This window comes from Lagenorhynchus albirostris, chromosome 12, assembly GCF_949774975.1.
Source record: "Lagenorhynchus albirostris chromosome 12, mLagAlb1.1, whole genome shotgun sequence".
Classification (NCBI taxonomy): Eukaryota; Metazoa; Chordata; class Mammalia; order Artiodactyla; family Delphinidae; genus Lagenorhynchus; species Lagenorhynchus albirostris.
The window spans coordinates 15,620,201-15,633,136 of NC_083106.1; the positions used below are offsets into that span (position 1 = coordinate 15,620,201).

Consider the following 12,936-nt stretch of genomic DNA (forward strand, 5'->3'; position numbering starts at 1 on the left):
CTAGGACCATGAAAATCAGTATCCTTTTAAAATGAGAATCAGGTTTGGCTTTCCCTGGAGGTCAGTTGCCCATTTGCCCAGTGGTCTGTGCAATAACATACTTTTACAAACTTCCTTGGTTTGGAAAGAAGGGAAGGGCAGTCGGAGAAGAAGCAAGAGGGCAGCAGTGCTGATCTTCTGTCTGTAGAAACTGCATATGGCCACAGGTACAAGAAAATTGGCTCACGCCCTCAGGGAATGTCCTGCTCTTGGTGGGAAGGATGGGAGCTTTAGTGTTACTCTCTTTCTCTGCTCTTGTTCTAGCTCTCTGTCATCTTCTTTTATGTCATTTGCCATTCTGTTCACTCTTTTGTTCATTCATTCATCAAATATTCATTAAGTTTCTAGTCTTAGAACTTAGGTTCGAAGACTGCTGGAGGTAAGAAGAGGAATAGGGCTTCCCTGGTGGTGCAGTGGTTAAGAATCCACCTGCCAGTGCAGGGGACACGGGTTCAAGCCCTGGTCCGGGAAGATCCCACATGCCGTGGAGCAACGAAGCCCGTGTGCCACAACTACTGAAGACCGTGAGCCACAACCACTGAAGCCCGCGTGCCTAGACTCCGTGCTCCGCAACAAGAGAAGCCACCACAATGAGAAGCCCATGCACCGCAACAAAGAATAGCCCCCGCTCGCTGCAACTAGAGAAAGCCCGTACGCAGCAACGAAGACTCAACTCAGCCAAAAATAATAAAAAAATAAATTTATTTAAAAAAGAAATGCATAATAAGAAAAAAAAAGAATAACACAGAAGTAAAACATGGTTGGGTTGTAACAGGAAGAATAGGTTCCCTTTTCCTCTCTGTACTTCTAGAGGCTTCTGATCATGGCTGGTTTTATAAGTGGAGCGCTATTTACATCACACATTTTGAGAGAATTTGAAAAGTAGGAGAAAAGCCCCAGTCCAAAAATATTTCTCCCTTTGATTCCTGAAACCTCAAGATAAGCAATGTAATTCTGCCTTAATTACTGCCTTTTTGGTTCTGTTCTTTTGAGAATGATCCTCCTCTGGTGAGGATAAGAGAAATCCCCAACTCCTGAGGAAACGCTCTTAAAATCACCTTCCTGCACAATTGGGAAAGATGGGTACATCAGAGTTTTTTGTGACTATGATCTAACTCCATTCGTTTGAGCATATATAACTAGGAAAGTACAAACAGTTGAATTCATTTTGCTTCTTCTTTACAGAACTTTGGGTCATATTCATGATGAAAAGTAAATAGAAAAAGGAACATGTAACTGAAGAAGAGAACCTAAGCATGTTCACCTGAAGTATCTGGACAGCTGTGGTGCCAGTTTATGCTCTGGCCTCTCCTGATCGGGACAGCTGCCCTGTGTGTCTCCTCCACTCTCTGTATGTGTGCCGGGAAACGGCGTTGGATTATAACAAGATCGCAAAGGCCTCCAGACCGCTATAGAGCGCTCATCCGGTTCTGCAAGTTGGATTAGTTGACACACGGCAGAAGGCTAGAATGCGTTTGGGTTCATTGGTTCAATGGAGTTTCTTACTGAAATATTTTGTACCACGTTATCTTGTCACTACTTTGTAACTGACATATGCCCAATGCCTTATATACTTTAGAAGCAATTATGGGGGTAGGGGAATAGACAGGTAGTACTCATTTTGTAACTCAGTATATATAATAATCATGGATGTATGTGTGTGTGTGTGGTATATAAATAAACCCAAATGTGTATTCCTCGCCACTAAATTACTATTTTAGGGAGGTGCAGTTGAGCCAGAATAGCAGTGAATTATACATTGATTTAGCCAGAGGCCAGCCATCAAAGGCTCTGTTACTGCTGAACAGGAGATCTTGGGCAGAGATTAGAAGCTCTTTGTTTTATTAAAGGTAATATCTCTCTCCAAGTTACAAATTGGGTATGTTGCATATACATTTATGTGTGTGTGTGTGTGTGTGTATTTTTTATCCTGACACTTGGGAAATGTTTGTAAAATACTTTAAATCCTTTCCAGTGCCATATAAATGTGAGGAGATGTCCAAAAAGATGACCTGGTGCTTGAAGGGAAAACGTCCGTCTTACAGTTCTATATATTCTAATATCTGATTTTGAGGAAAGATAGCATTTGTTAGCCAAATAACTAAACTGAAAAGGGCCAGGGAATTAAAAGTACAAATTACTATGTTTGAAATAAGTAAGCTACAAGGATATATGGTACAGCACAGGGAATATACCCAACATTTTATAATAACTATAAATGGAGTATAACCTTTAAAAATTGTTTGAGTCACTGTGTTGTACACCTGAAACTTAACCTGAAATTGTAAATCAACTATACCTCAATTTAAAAAAAAAAAAGACGTGCCAAGCTGTGTTATGAAAGGGATTAAAAAATCAAATCAGATGAATGTTTTATCTCTTATGGCTTCAAAACCTGAAAGTTTTCTGCATCCAGGAAATAAAAACACAGAGGGAAAAAAATCTTGAAATGATGAAATCCAAAAATCAAAGTGTTTACTTCCGTTTCTCACTGGCTCTGGGAGACTTAAGGTGAAACAGCAAAAGCTTTAAACAAATTACTGCAGAAGAAGGGGAGGGGAGCCTTTTGTAGAAGAAATTTCACAGGAGATTAATAGGACCTTATTGACTTTCTCAGTTATCAAAATAAGCCTCACACAAAGACCTTGGTATTAAGTTACTGTACTTAGTTTCTGCTCATAGAGGCAGGGCCTGCAGATGTGGACTGGTGCCGAACGCAAAGCCCTCTTCGGAGGCCCTTCAGGCAAGATCCATTCTCTGTCAGCAGCTGTCAGCATCTCCCTTTTCTGTTGGTGTCCAAATCCAGCAGCTCTCAGAGCTTTCCCGTAGAGACAGTTGATCGTCATTACACCCATGGATAGCCGAGCCGCAAAGTCTGACAGAGCTGTCCTTCCCCTATAAGCAGATTTTTCAAAAAAAAAAGGCACCAGGGAGGGGATATTTAATTTGAAAAGACCTAACTTTGAGTGCACCCAAGATGTTGAAGGTGCTTACCATGGTCTGGATCTGGATACGGTGTTTCCTGCATCAGAGAAGAGGTGCCTAGGAAGGCTAGAGGGAGACATCCACAGCCCAGGTGGCGGGACTGGCCCCTTAGACGAGGGATGCTGTGTCCTTCCAGACCCAGCGTTGGAAAGAGGCTTCCCAGGGAAGGCACGGCCCGCAGAGGTTTAGTTTGACACAGGCATGCTGAGTGTTGACACCCAGGAGCCTTCCCAGAGATATGACCGGGGCCTGGGTGAGGATGTCTTGCATGGATGGCCCCCACAGCCTCCAGCCTCAAGGCTTCCCTGGTCTCTTAAAATCTCCATTAACTTCATCTCAGCCTCACTCCTGTGGCCACACTCAGCATCCCCCTGTCGCACCCACCTTAAATCCCTACTCTGACTCAGTCCTACTATCTACCCTCTCCTCTCATACACCCAGGTCAGCACACCCCAAGGCTGCTGGCCTTCGGCAGTCTTAGGTCTACGTTCTGGCAGACAAGCTGGGACAGAAGACAGAGCTTCTCTCTCACACCACCCTGCTCAAGGCTGCAGGGCTTCACGTCAGCATGCTCCAGTGTGGTCATCATCTGCTCCCATGTTTCCAGGCATTCCTGTCTAAGTCCCAAGAAACGATAAACAGTGGTGTCACCTGTCGCGTAGCTGCCACCTCGCACAGCCTGCCTGACTCTGAGCCAGAGGCTCCCCTCAGCCTGGCACCCCTGTGGCCATAGGAGAGGTCATAACTGACCCTTCCAATGCAACCATGTGGATGGGCGTGGGAGGGGAAGTTTCCAGGAGAAAGGGGGTGTCAGGCCCCAGTCCCACCGGAGCTCAAGTCTTCTGACCAATCTGCCAGAATTGTGTGTGATTAGTATTCTGCAACCTTGGACCAGGAGCGGAGAAGTGGGTCATGGGACTGCTTCAAGGATGACATTGATTTCCAGTTCAGGATGATGCTGGACTCTGTGCCTCAGGTTCTTAACTAAATATGATGTTTCCTGTTTGGGTATCAGGTGCCTCAGTCCGGAACCCTGAAGCTGTCCCACCTACAGGAAGGGACATACACCTTTCAGCTGACGGTGATGGACACTGCTGGGCAGAGGAGCTCTGACAGCGTCTCGGTGACCGTGCTTCCCGTGGCCTTCTCCACAGGAGGTGAGAAGAAAGCCCTTCCCTCACATTCACAGTAGCCAACAGAAACCAGGTTATCAATGGAAGGATTGGTATTAAATTGGCATTTTATATTCTGACTGTGCATTACAGGGGCCCTTTCATTTTATTTTTGCTGTTGTTGAATGGGAAAATCTTTACTAAAAATATGATTGCAAAAATAGGCTGCATTGTATTTTGGGCTAAGTGACACTGCTGAATTGGGGCGGGGGAGCGCTCCACACTCCAGGGGATGAGAGTAGGCTGTGTGAGCCACGGGGCCCGAGAGATGCTCCATCTTTCCGTGACTCAGTTTCGTGAAAGACATCTGGCTTTTCCAGGAGAGGATTTAAAGGAGGGTGGTCTATTTGATATGTATGTTCAAAGTATGCAGCCAAGGAGTACATTGAAAACAAATTAAAATATATGCATGCATGTGTCAATTTAAAAGGACTATTTAAAAACTGTCATGGACGCTTTACACAGATGCACAGATACGTTAATAACATAGCTCGACATATATATAATGCTTCTCACGTTCTGTTGCCCAATGTAAACTCATTTCTCTCATTTACCTGTTTCTTACTTTCCCAAACATCTACATTTCTAAGATTAGCTCATCAAGTTAAAAAAAAAATGTATATGGAACTCAGCAGCACTAAAGATATGGGGGTATGGCAGAGGGAAGCCCTCCCCCCAGTTCGCTCTGGAGAAGTGCTGAGATAGTGTATGTGTGAGGGTCCTGTCACTCGGTCAGCGGATGCCTTCCCAGCATCTGCGGTGAACGGGAACTGTGTGCAAGGCAGTGGGCGTGGCTACTGCGCTCCACAGACCTGATCTCTGCCCATGTGTGGTGACCCTTCACTAGCCATGGCTCTAGCAGACTTGTAGCCTGTCTCCTACATCCTTGATTCCTCAGTATTCAGATGGTAATCGAGCCAGCAGTTGGGAGAATAAGAATAAAAAGATTGGATTTACTTGTACTTTGACTGATCTTCCATCAAAGACATGGGTCAGTGTGCATATTGGACATGAGGAAGGAGACTTTAGAATCCTAAGAACTCCGCCACCTTGATGATTTGCCTTCCACAAGGATACAGCGTGTTAGGAACATTCACAATTAGGTTGGCTGACTCCTGTCCAGCCAAGGTTTAAGCTGACCATGAGGAAGGAGGGGTGACCGCCAATGGACAGGCCAGACCCCAAACTCCAGTGCACTCACCGCAGCACCGTGAGTCAGCCACGGGGAGTGAGCCAGGCCTGCAGCCCGGCCCACATTCAAGCAGTCCTTGCTTGTTGATTTATTGCAGCTGCACCGAAGAGCCAGTTACCTAGAACACACCTTGGAAAGCTGGCCATGTGCCAGGGCCGCTGCAAACAGCTGAAATCATCAGCAGTGGAAAACTCCTGGGCCCTGAGGGCTGTGCTCCCAGGAACAGGGCTCCCTGGGCAAGGAGCCAAGTCAACTGCTGGTTCTGGGAGAAAAGTGCTCCTGGGAAGCTGTCATCCCCTGCAGAAATTAGAAAAAGGTTGTTTTTATACAACCGAGGTGCATGGGAGGGAGAAACGGCTTGAGCTCATGGAGGCAAAGGGCTGACACCTCACCAGCTGCCTGTTGCTCTGGTTTACTTACTCAGGCCAGTTTTCTGGGGCTCCCAAGGCCAGTTGCCAGTTGTACATTTCCGGCCTTTCTCAAGATGACGATAAAGTGTATTTGAAGCTGCAGAGAGTGAGTGATGTGATTCACCTTTGGTTACTGAAAGGCCAGTTGGGTATAGGTCTTACGTATGTAACTTTATACAGAAAATAAAAAGAATGCTATTGTATTAACTGCTGTCTGGAATCACTCACTGGTTAGACTGGAATAACAAACTATGAATTAAAGTTAATAAGATACTACATCGACACATTGAAAACAAGAGGTGGGGATTGAGAGAGTTTCTGTTCCCTCTATTATATATACTCATCTTATGGTTAATGACTAGCTTTCATGATAACCAAGGGTGACACTTTCTGGGGTAAACAGACAAGCACATACCCCTGCTTCTGTGATAAGTTGGTTCAGTTTTGGATATAGAGGCTGCATGTTTTCCAGCTCTGCAAAAAATAATCTATTCACAGAGCAAGCCAACAAACACCTCTAAGATGATCCAGATATGTGGTCTCCATAGAGAATCCCCAACAGACAGTCAAGACATTTTTAAGACGGAAAAGAAAATACCAGAACTTACCTATTTTAATTATTTAATTAATTATGGCTGCATTGGGTCTCTGTTGCTGCGTGCGGGCTTTCTCTAGTTGCGGCGAGCAGGGGCTACTCCTCGTTGTGGTGCGCAGGCTTCTCATTGCGGTGGCTTCTCTTGTTGTGGAGCACGGGCTCTAGGTGCACAGGCTTCAGTAGTTGCGGCATGTGGGCTCAATAGTTGCGGCTCACAGGCCTAGTTGCTCCGCGGCATGTGCGATCTTCCCGGACCAGGGCTCGAACCTGTGTCCCCTGCGTTGGCAGGCAGATTCTTAACCACTGCGCCACCAGGGAAGCCCCAGAACTTATATTTTTATTAATTTTTATTTTGTACGATGTGTAATATGCTAATATGGTGGCACATGCTTAGGATTTATAGGTTGGAGATAGGTATAGTCAGGTTTGGAGACCACTAATCTAGAAATAGATGGGTAGGTTGGAGATAGGTATAGTCAAACAGGTTTGGAGACCACTAATCTAGAAATAGATGGGTAGGTTGGAGATAGGTATAGTCAAACAGGTTTGGAGACCACTAATCTAGAAATAAATGGGTAGGTTGGAGATAGGTATAGTCAAACAGGTTTGGAGACCACTAATCTAGAAATAGATGGGTAGGTTGGAGATAGGTATAGTCAAACAGGCTTGGAGACCACTAATCTAGAAATAGATGGGTAGGTTGGAGATAGGTATAGTCAAACAGGTTTGGAGACCACTAATCTAGAAATAGATGGGTAAATTACTAATATGGATCTAGCTCCAAAACTACCAAGGAGTCAGGAAAGCCTCGAGATAGGATTTTCATGTCATGAGTTTAAGAAATGTAAGCAGAGGCTGCATCCTGCTTGGTGTCCACAGAGTTTCCCTTTACTTTTCCTCCCAACCCCTTCCCTGTGTCTGAAGCAGATTCTCCTTTCTAGGCCCAAGTTCTCAGCCATAACTGCTGGTTTCCTGCGTCCTCTTCTTTCTGCCACCATTTCTTTTCTTTACCTCTCCTTCCTCCATAATCAAGGTATCTTCGAATTGCCTTCCACCCAGATGGACTCCTCTCCCAGCATTTTAATTGAACTTCTTTCCAGTAGAAAGTTTCCAAGAGTCTCCTGGGCGTGTATCCTATGCTCAGCCATTTGTCTCAGAAATATCATCATGTACCACTCTCCCATGAACTGAGATAATAGTCTAGTCCATCTGTCCCTGGAGAATTACAGAATCCTTAAGACCTACTTTTAGCCTGATACCTTTAGTCCGCATCACTCGTGTCAGCAGTTGTTATGTAGCTAACAACTATAAAGTAAAGTTGGCTTAATCTGGAGTTGGCGGGGTGCAGGGAATGCCTTTCAAGAAAATACATGTAGCTCTGAGGGTTAAAAACTGTTAAGAGCTCCAAAATGAAGGGAATTTCATTATTTGTAGAAAAAAATTCTCACCAGCTAGTAGCTAAAGATTCTGTTTATTCTTTACAGCACCATGGATCTATGGTGGCCAGCAAACAGGGTTCAATAGTAGAAAGTTGATCTCAGGAAAAATTAGTACTTAGGAAATGTGAATGCAAGAATAGCACATAGAAAGTGGTGTCTATACAGCTGATCACAGACACATGAAGGAAGGAGCCCAGCTGAGCTCAGCCTAAATCACCATGAGAAAAATAAATGGCCAGCTGATACAAAAAAAAAAAAAAAAAAAAGCAAGTGGTGTCTCTGCTAAAACACAGTCAGCCAAGTACTGTGCAAGGGGTGAACCGGTGTGAAGTGGCCTGCTGGGGAGCTGATGGACGAACGGATGAATGCAGAGTGGGTCACCTGAGGGAGGAAACCCAGGGCTGGATGGGGAAGACCAGAGCTGCTGCTTCTCTGTTCTCACCTCTAAAGTATCATTGCCTTAGAGAAGGGCCCTAAGATGAAGAGCCGGGGAGGGGGAAGGGTGAGCTGGGACAAAGTGAGAGAGAGGCATGGACATATAGACACTACCAAATGTAAAACAGCTAGTGGGAAGCAGCCACATAGCACAGGGACATCAGCTCGGTGCTTTGTGACCACCTAGAGGGGTGGGATAGGGAGGGTGGGAGGGAGGGAGACGCAAGAGGGAAGAGATATGGGGATGTATGTATATGTATAGCTGATTCACTTTGTTATACAGCAGCAACTAATTGTAAAGCAATTATACTCCAATAAAGATGTTTAAAAATAATAATAATAAATAAGCTGGAAAAAAAAAAAAAGATGAAGAGCCCATGGTGATTCCTAAGAATTAAGTCAGGAAGGTCAAGAAGAAACCCCCTAACCTTCCCAGAATCTGTTGCTCGAGCACAGACTGTTAGGTGTTCTCTCATTATCTGCATCTCTTTATCCAAATGCATTTCACTATATGTATAGTCTCTGTTAATCTTGACACGGTAGAAGTCTTTTTTTCCTGCACTCCTGTGACTTGAGACTTGTTTACGAACAGGATGCTCGAATGTTTGCTCACGCTACCACTTCTTTTGTGATGACGGCTGTTGTATTGACATCACGCTGGCTTGCGATGGAGTGGAGCAGTGTCCTGATGGGTCTGATGAAGGTTTCTGTGAAAATCGTGAGTTGACTGCATCACATTTTGGGGTAGAAGGGATGTCTGTATTGTCACAATAAATGCAAACTCAGTAGTGCTCTTTTTCTGCCTTGTTTCAGGTATAACTTCATGTGAATGAGCTATGCCTTAAATTAAATGAGCATTTACTATGTCTTTAATGCGAGTTACAAATGTCAAATTTTGATATCACTTATGTTTTTAAGAGATTATTTTCAATTTTCTGCAAGATTCTTCCCCATCCTAAAAATGCTGTTTAGCATATGCTTTTTTAAAAACTGAAATGAGGGACTCCCCTGGTGGTCCAGTGGTTAGGATGCTGTGCTTCACATGCAGGGGCTGTGGGTTCAAACCCTGGTTAGGGAACTAAGATCCCACATGCTGCACAGCCAAAACAAAACAAAACAAAACCAAAAAAAAAAAAAAAAAAAACTGAAATGAGCTAACGTTTTCTTTTGATAGATTTTTTAAAAAATTTATGACATAAGGGTATGGTTAGTCCGAGCTGTAAATCAGTCTTATAATGCCACGTGTATAAACACTCACCGCAATAAAGGAAGAAGAGCTGTGGAAAGTTTAATGAAGTACTGGTTTGAGCAAGGATGACAAATCTCAAAACCTTAGGTTTAAGTTGTGTCTTTGTCTCTTTCTTTATGTGAACTTTCAGAAAGCGAATTATTAGAAGAGAACTGATTACTCATTTGAAAACAAGAACAAATAGTTTTTTATGGGGCTCTGACATATCTTAGATGAATAAGTTATCATTCCCAAATGTCCATGACTTTAAATCTACTGCAAATTTAGTGGTTTTAGCTAAAGTTCAGAAAAGAAACCCAACAACTGATAGTAGCTCTTTCACCCTCAGTGAGCCTTGACCGCAAGATGGTGACCCACACGGCTGTGGCACAGCCTAGACCCACCGGACCAAGCAAAGATGCAGGCAGGGGCTCCTTGCGGGAAAAGTCCCAGAAAGCCACTGCCCCAAAACAGCCACCTGCGTCATCAGCCATGGAAAAGAGGAATCATTCTGCCTTTTGGGGACCAGAGAGTCTCATTGATCCTGGGATGCCAGGTAAGGGCTTGAGGCAGATTTTCACAAAGAGTCTCATTTTCTATAATGACACTTGGCTCAAAATAAGGTTCTATTTGAAGAGTGTTAAGGAAATATCTTAAAGGATGGAGTTAAAATGAAGAATTGGGCCCCCCCAAAAAAAAAACTTGACATTTTCTCTGATTATTTATAGTCAGGAACACCTACCAAATACGTTCATACATACGTACATATATACATACTCCAGAGGTAGCAATACATTTATTTGTAAATAAGTTAGAGTTTAAAGGTTTCAACACCTATGTTAAGGAAACTGATGCCCTAAGTGTTAAATTTTAGGTTATTTTGAGGCGAAGCAGCATAACCCCTACCTATTTATGTAAATCCTGTTCACACCAAACAAGTGAATGTGAAGAAAATATTGTATTATGTTGAAATGGTTGCATGTGCTAATATCTCAGTATTATGCCTCCAGTTTAACTAAATCTATCATCTTTTGCTTTTCTAAAAATATGGCTAATAATATTTTAAAATTCATGCATACTCCTAAAGCATTACAGGATTCTATTGTTTAACAATTGTTTACACATTTATATTTGCATGATTATATGACATAGGAGACAGAATATAGGTTATCACATTTCTGTATGCTTTTGTGAGTGTCTTTCAGTACTCAAACTCTGCATACATTTTACTGAAATAATCTGTCACTATTTCAATAACTACTTTATGAAACTTTTTTGTTCATTATAGAAGATACAGAAGTTGCAAATAATAAAAAAAGAAAATGACTTAAAATACCACCCCTTTATTGATAACAACTTTTAATATTTTGGTATATTTCCTTCCAATCTTTTATCTACTTTGTAGATTTTATTTTTTTATTTTTTTTCACACTTTACAAAGAGCATCCTTTATTGTGCATAAAAGTCACTGAGAAAAATAAGGATCAGAGTCACTGGGATTTTCAAAGAGATGAAATGCACATAAACATAAAAAGGAAGAAAAGCCATCAAATATGGTCTAATATTTCTGTTCTTTAAGAACTATTCTGTTTCTGTCCAAATCAGGAAAGCTACTCTAAAAACACTTAAGTAGGGCTTCCCTGATGGCGCAGCGGTTCAGAGTCTGCCTGCCGATGCAGGGGACACGGGTTCGTGCCCCGGTCTGGGAAGATCCCACATGCCGCGGAGCGGCTGCGCCCGTGAGCCATGGCCGCTGAGCCTGCGCGTCCGGAGCCTGCGCGTCCGGAGCCTGCGCGTCCGGAGCCTGCGCGTCCGGAGCCTGTCCTCCGCAACGGGAGAGGCCACAACAGTGAGAGGCCCGCGTACCGCAAAAAATAAATAAATAAATAAAATAAAAATACTTAAGTAGTAGACATTTTCGTTCCTATATATATTATGTTCTCAAGGCATTTTGTCTTGTTTGATTTAAATTACATATCATGATGTGGTCAAAAACAGACATATTTCTATTTTGAATTTTGAAAGTTAGAAAGGTCAAATAATTTTCAAAAAGAAACAGGTCAATACCAGAGTCAGGGCTTATAATTAACATTTTACTAATTCTCTGTCTCAAAATTTGACCATGAATGTTATCCATTATAAAATTTGAAAAAAATACAATTGCCTTAGGTTGTCCTATTTAAAAGTTAGATCACAAAAATGACTTGTAAAAATTGAGCATTCAGGATGAAATGTAAGATAATTTTATTTCTTCACATTTCTGCTCTTATAAGAGTCATCTAAAGTGAGTATTTCTACAAGTCTCCATTCTGACCAGGGCACGTATTCTGGATAATGTCTCTATACATATATCCACTGTATGGTTGTATAACTTACTATTGATTTAGCATTTATTTAAATGTAAGCAATAAAGTACTTTAAATTGTTATAGACAAAAGAAAATCAATAAGTAATCACCAAAGAAGAATATCTGTTCTACCCCCTGAAACAATATATTATCTATAAAATGTATTTATGTTAGAAATCGAAAACTTGAGATGCTCTGTCTCTTCAAAGCTTCCTGTAAAACAAATGTATTAAATTCTTACTTGTATTTCCCAACACATGTGCATGCTCACATATAGATGCACATACAACATACAGATGCACATACAAACATTCAATAAGTAAAGGGAAAAATCACCTAAATAATCACATAAGAAAGATCTTTTTAAAGCCCTCAGAATGTGTACTATCACTATACAGGTTTGTGATTTGTTAAAAATAGATCTAAATTCACCAAGTAAGCAAGATAACTTCATGATCAGTCTTCAGAATAGTTATTAGAATTTAAAATTTCCTATAAATAAAATGACTTACAGATCTCTTTGTTACTCACATCACTCTGTTATTGGTCAAATCAGTCATACAGTCAACTGGGTCATTCCATCATTGGATGACTTGAATAATTTTTTTTTTATACAGCAGGTTCTTATTAGTCATCAATTTTATACACATCAGTGTATACATGTCAATCCCAATCGCCCAATTCAGCACACCACCACAACCACCACCCCGGACTTTGTAGATTTTAAAGTGCTTCAATACAAATATGTCTACAAAATATCCTACAAAAGGCTTTTCTTTCAGACAGTTTAGGTTAAGCGCCCCACGGATGCCTGCTTTTGTTTATTCCTTGCTCGTACTGCCACCTAATGGGAGAATTTTGCCACTCCTTCCAAACCTTGGGATTTGTTTGACTCCATTTTCTCCATATGGAAGGTTTGTATGGAGAAGACAGTCACCTAAGAAACAGAGTAAGGGGAGACCAGGTGTTTTGGGCAGCAGGGATGAAGTTGACAGAGAAAACAGAGTTCTCGGAGGCCACGACGGGTGAACTCTTGCTCCGTCACCGTGGACGAGAGGCACACATGAACTTGAATGAATTAGCTGAAGGCAGAG

The 12,936-nt window shown here is 42.3% G+C and overlaps 1 protein-coding gene across 11 annotated transcripts in view; it reads left to right on the forward strand.

The window, feature by feature from the left end:
* The window catches only part of LRP11 (LDL receptor related protein 11), a 69,468-nt gene that overhangs the window by 15,832 nt on the left and 40,700 nt on the right, over positions 1-12,936 (forward strand). For all 11 annotated transcript variants that reach the window (XR_009543878.1, XM_060168111.1, XM_060168113.1 and 8 more), the window contains exons 3-5: positions 4,040-4,181; positions 8,860-8,985; positions 9,845-10,051. Coding sequence is in view for 10 of the 11 variants with exons in the window: in XM_060168111.1 (XP_060024094.1) it covers positions 4,040-4,181; positions 8,860-8,985; positions 9,845-10,051 (475 nt within the window). In the remaining variant the exon portion in view is untranslated. The remainder of the gene's footprint in view (positions 1-4,039; positions 4,182-8,859; positions 8,986-9,844; positions 10,052-12,936) is intronic.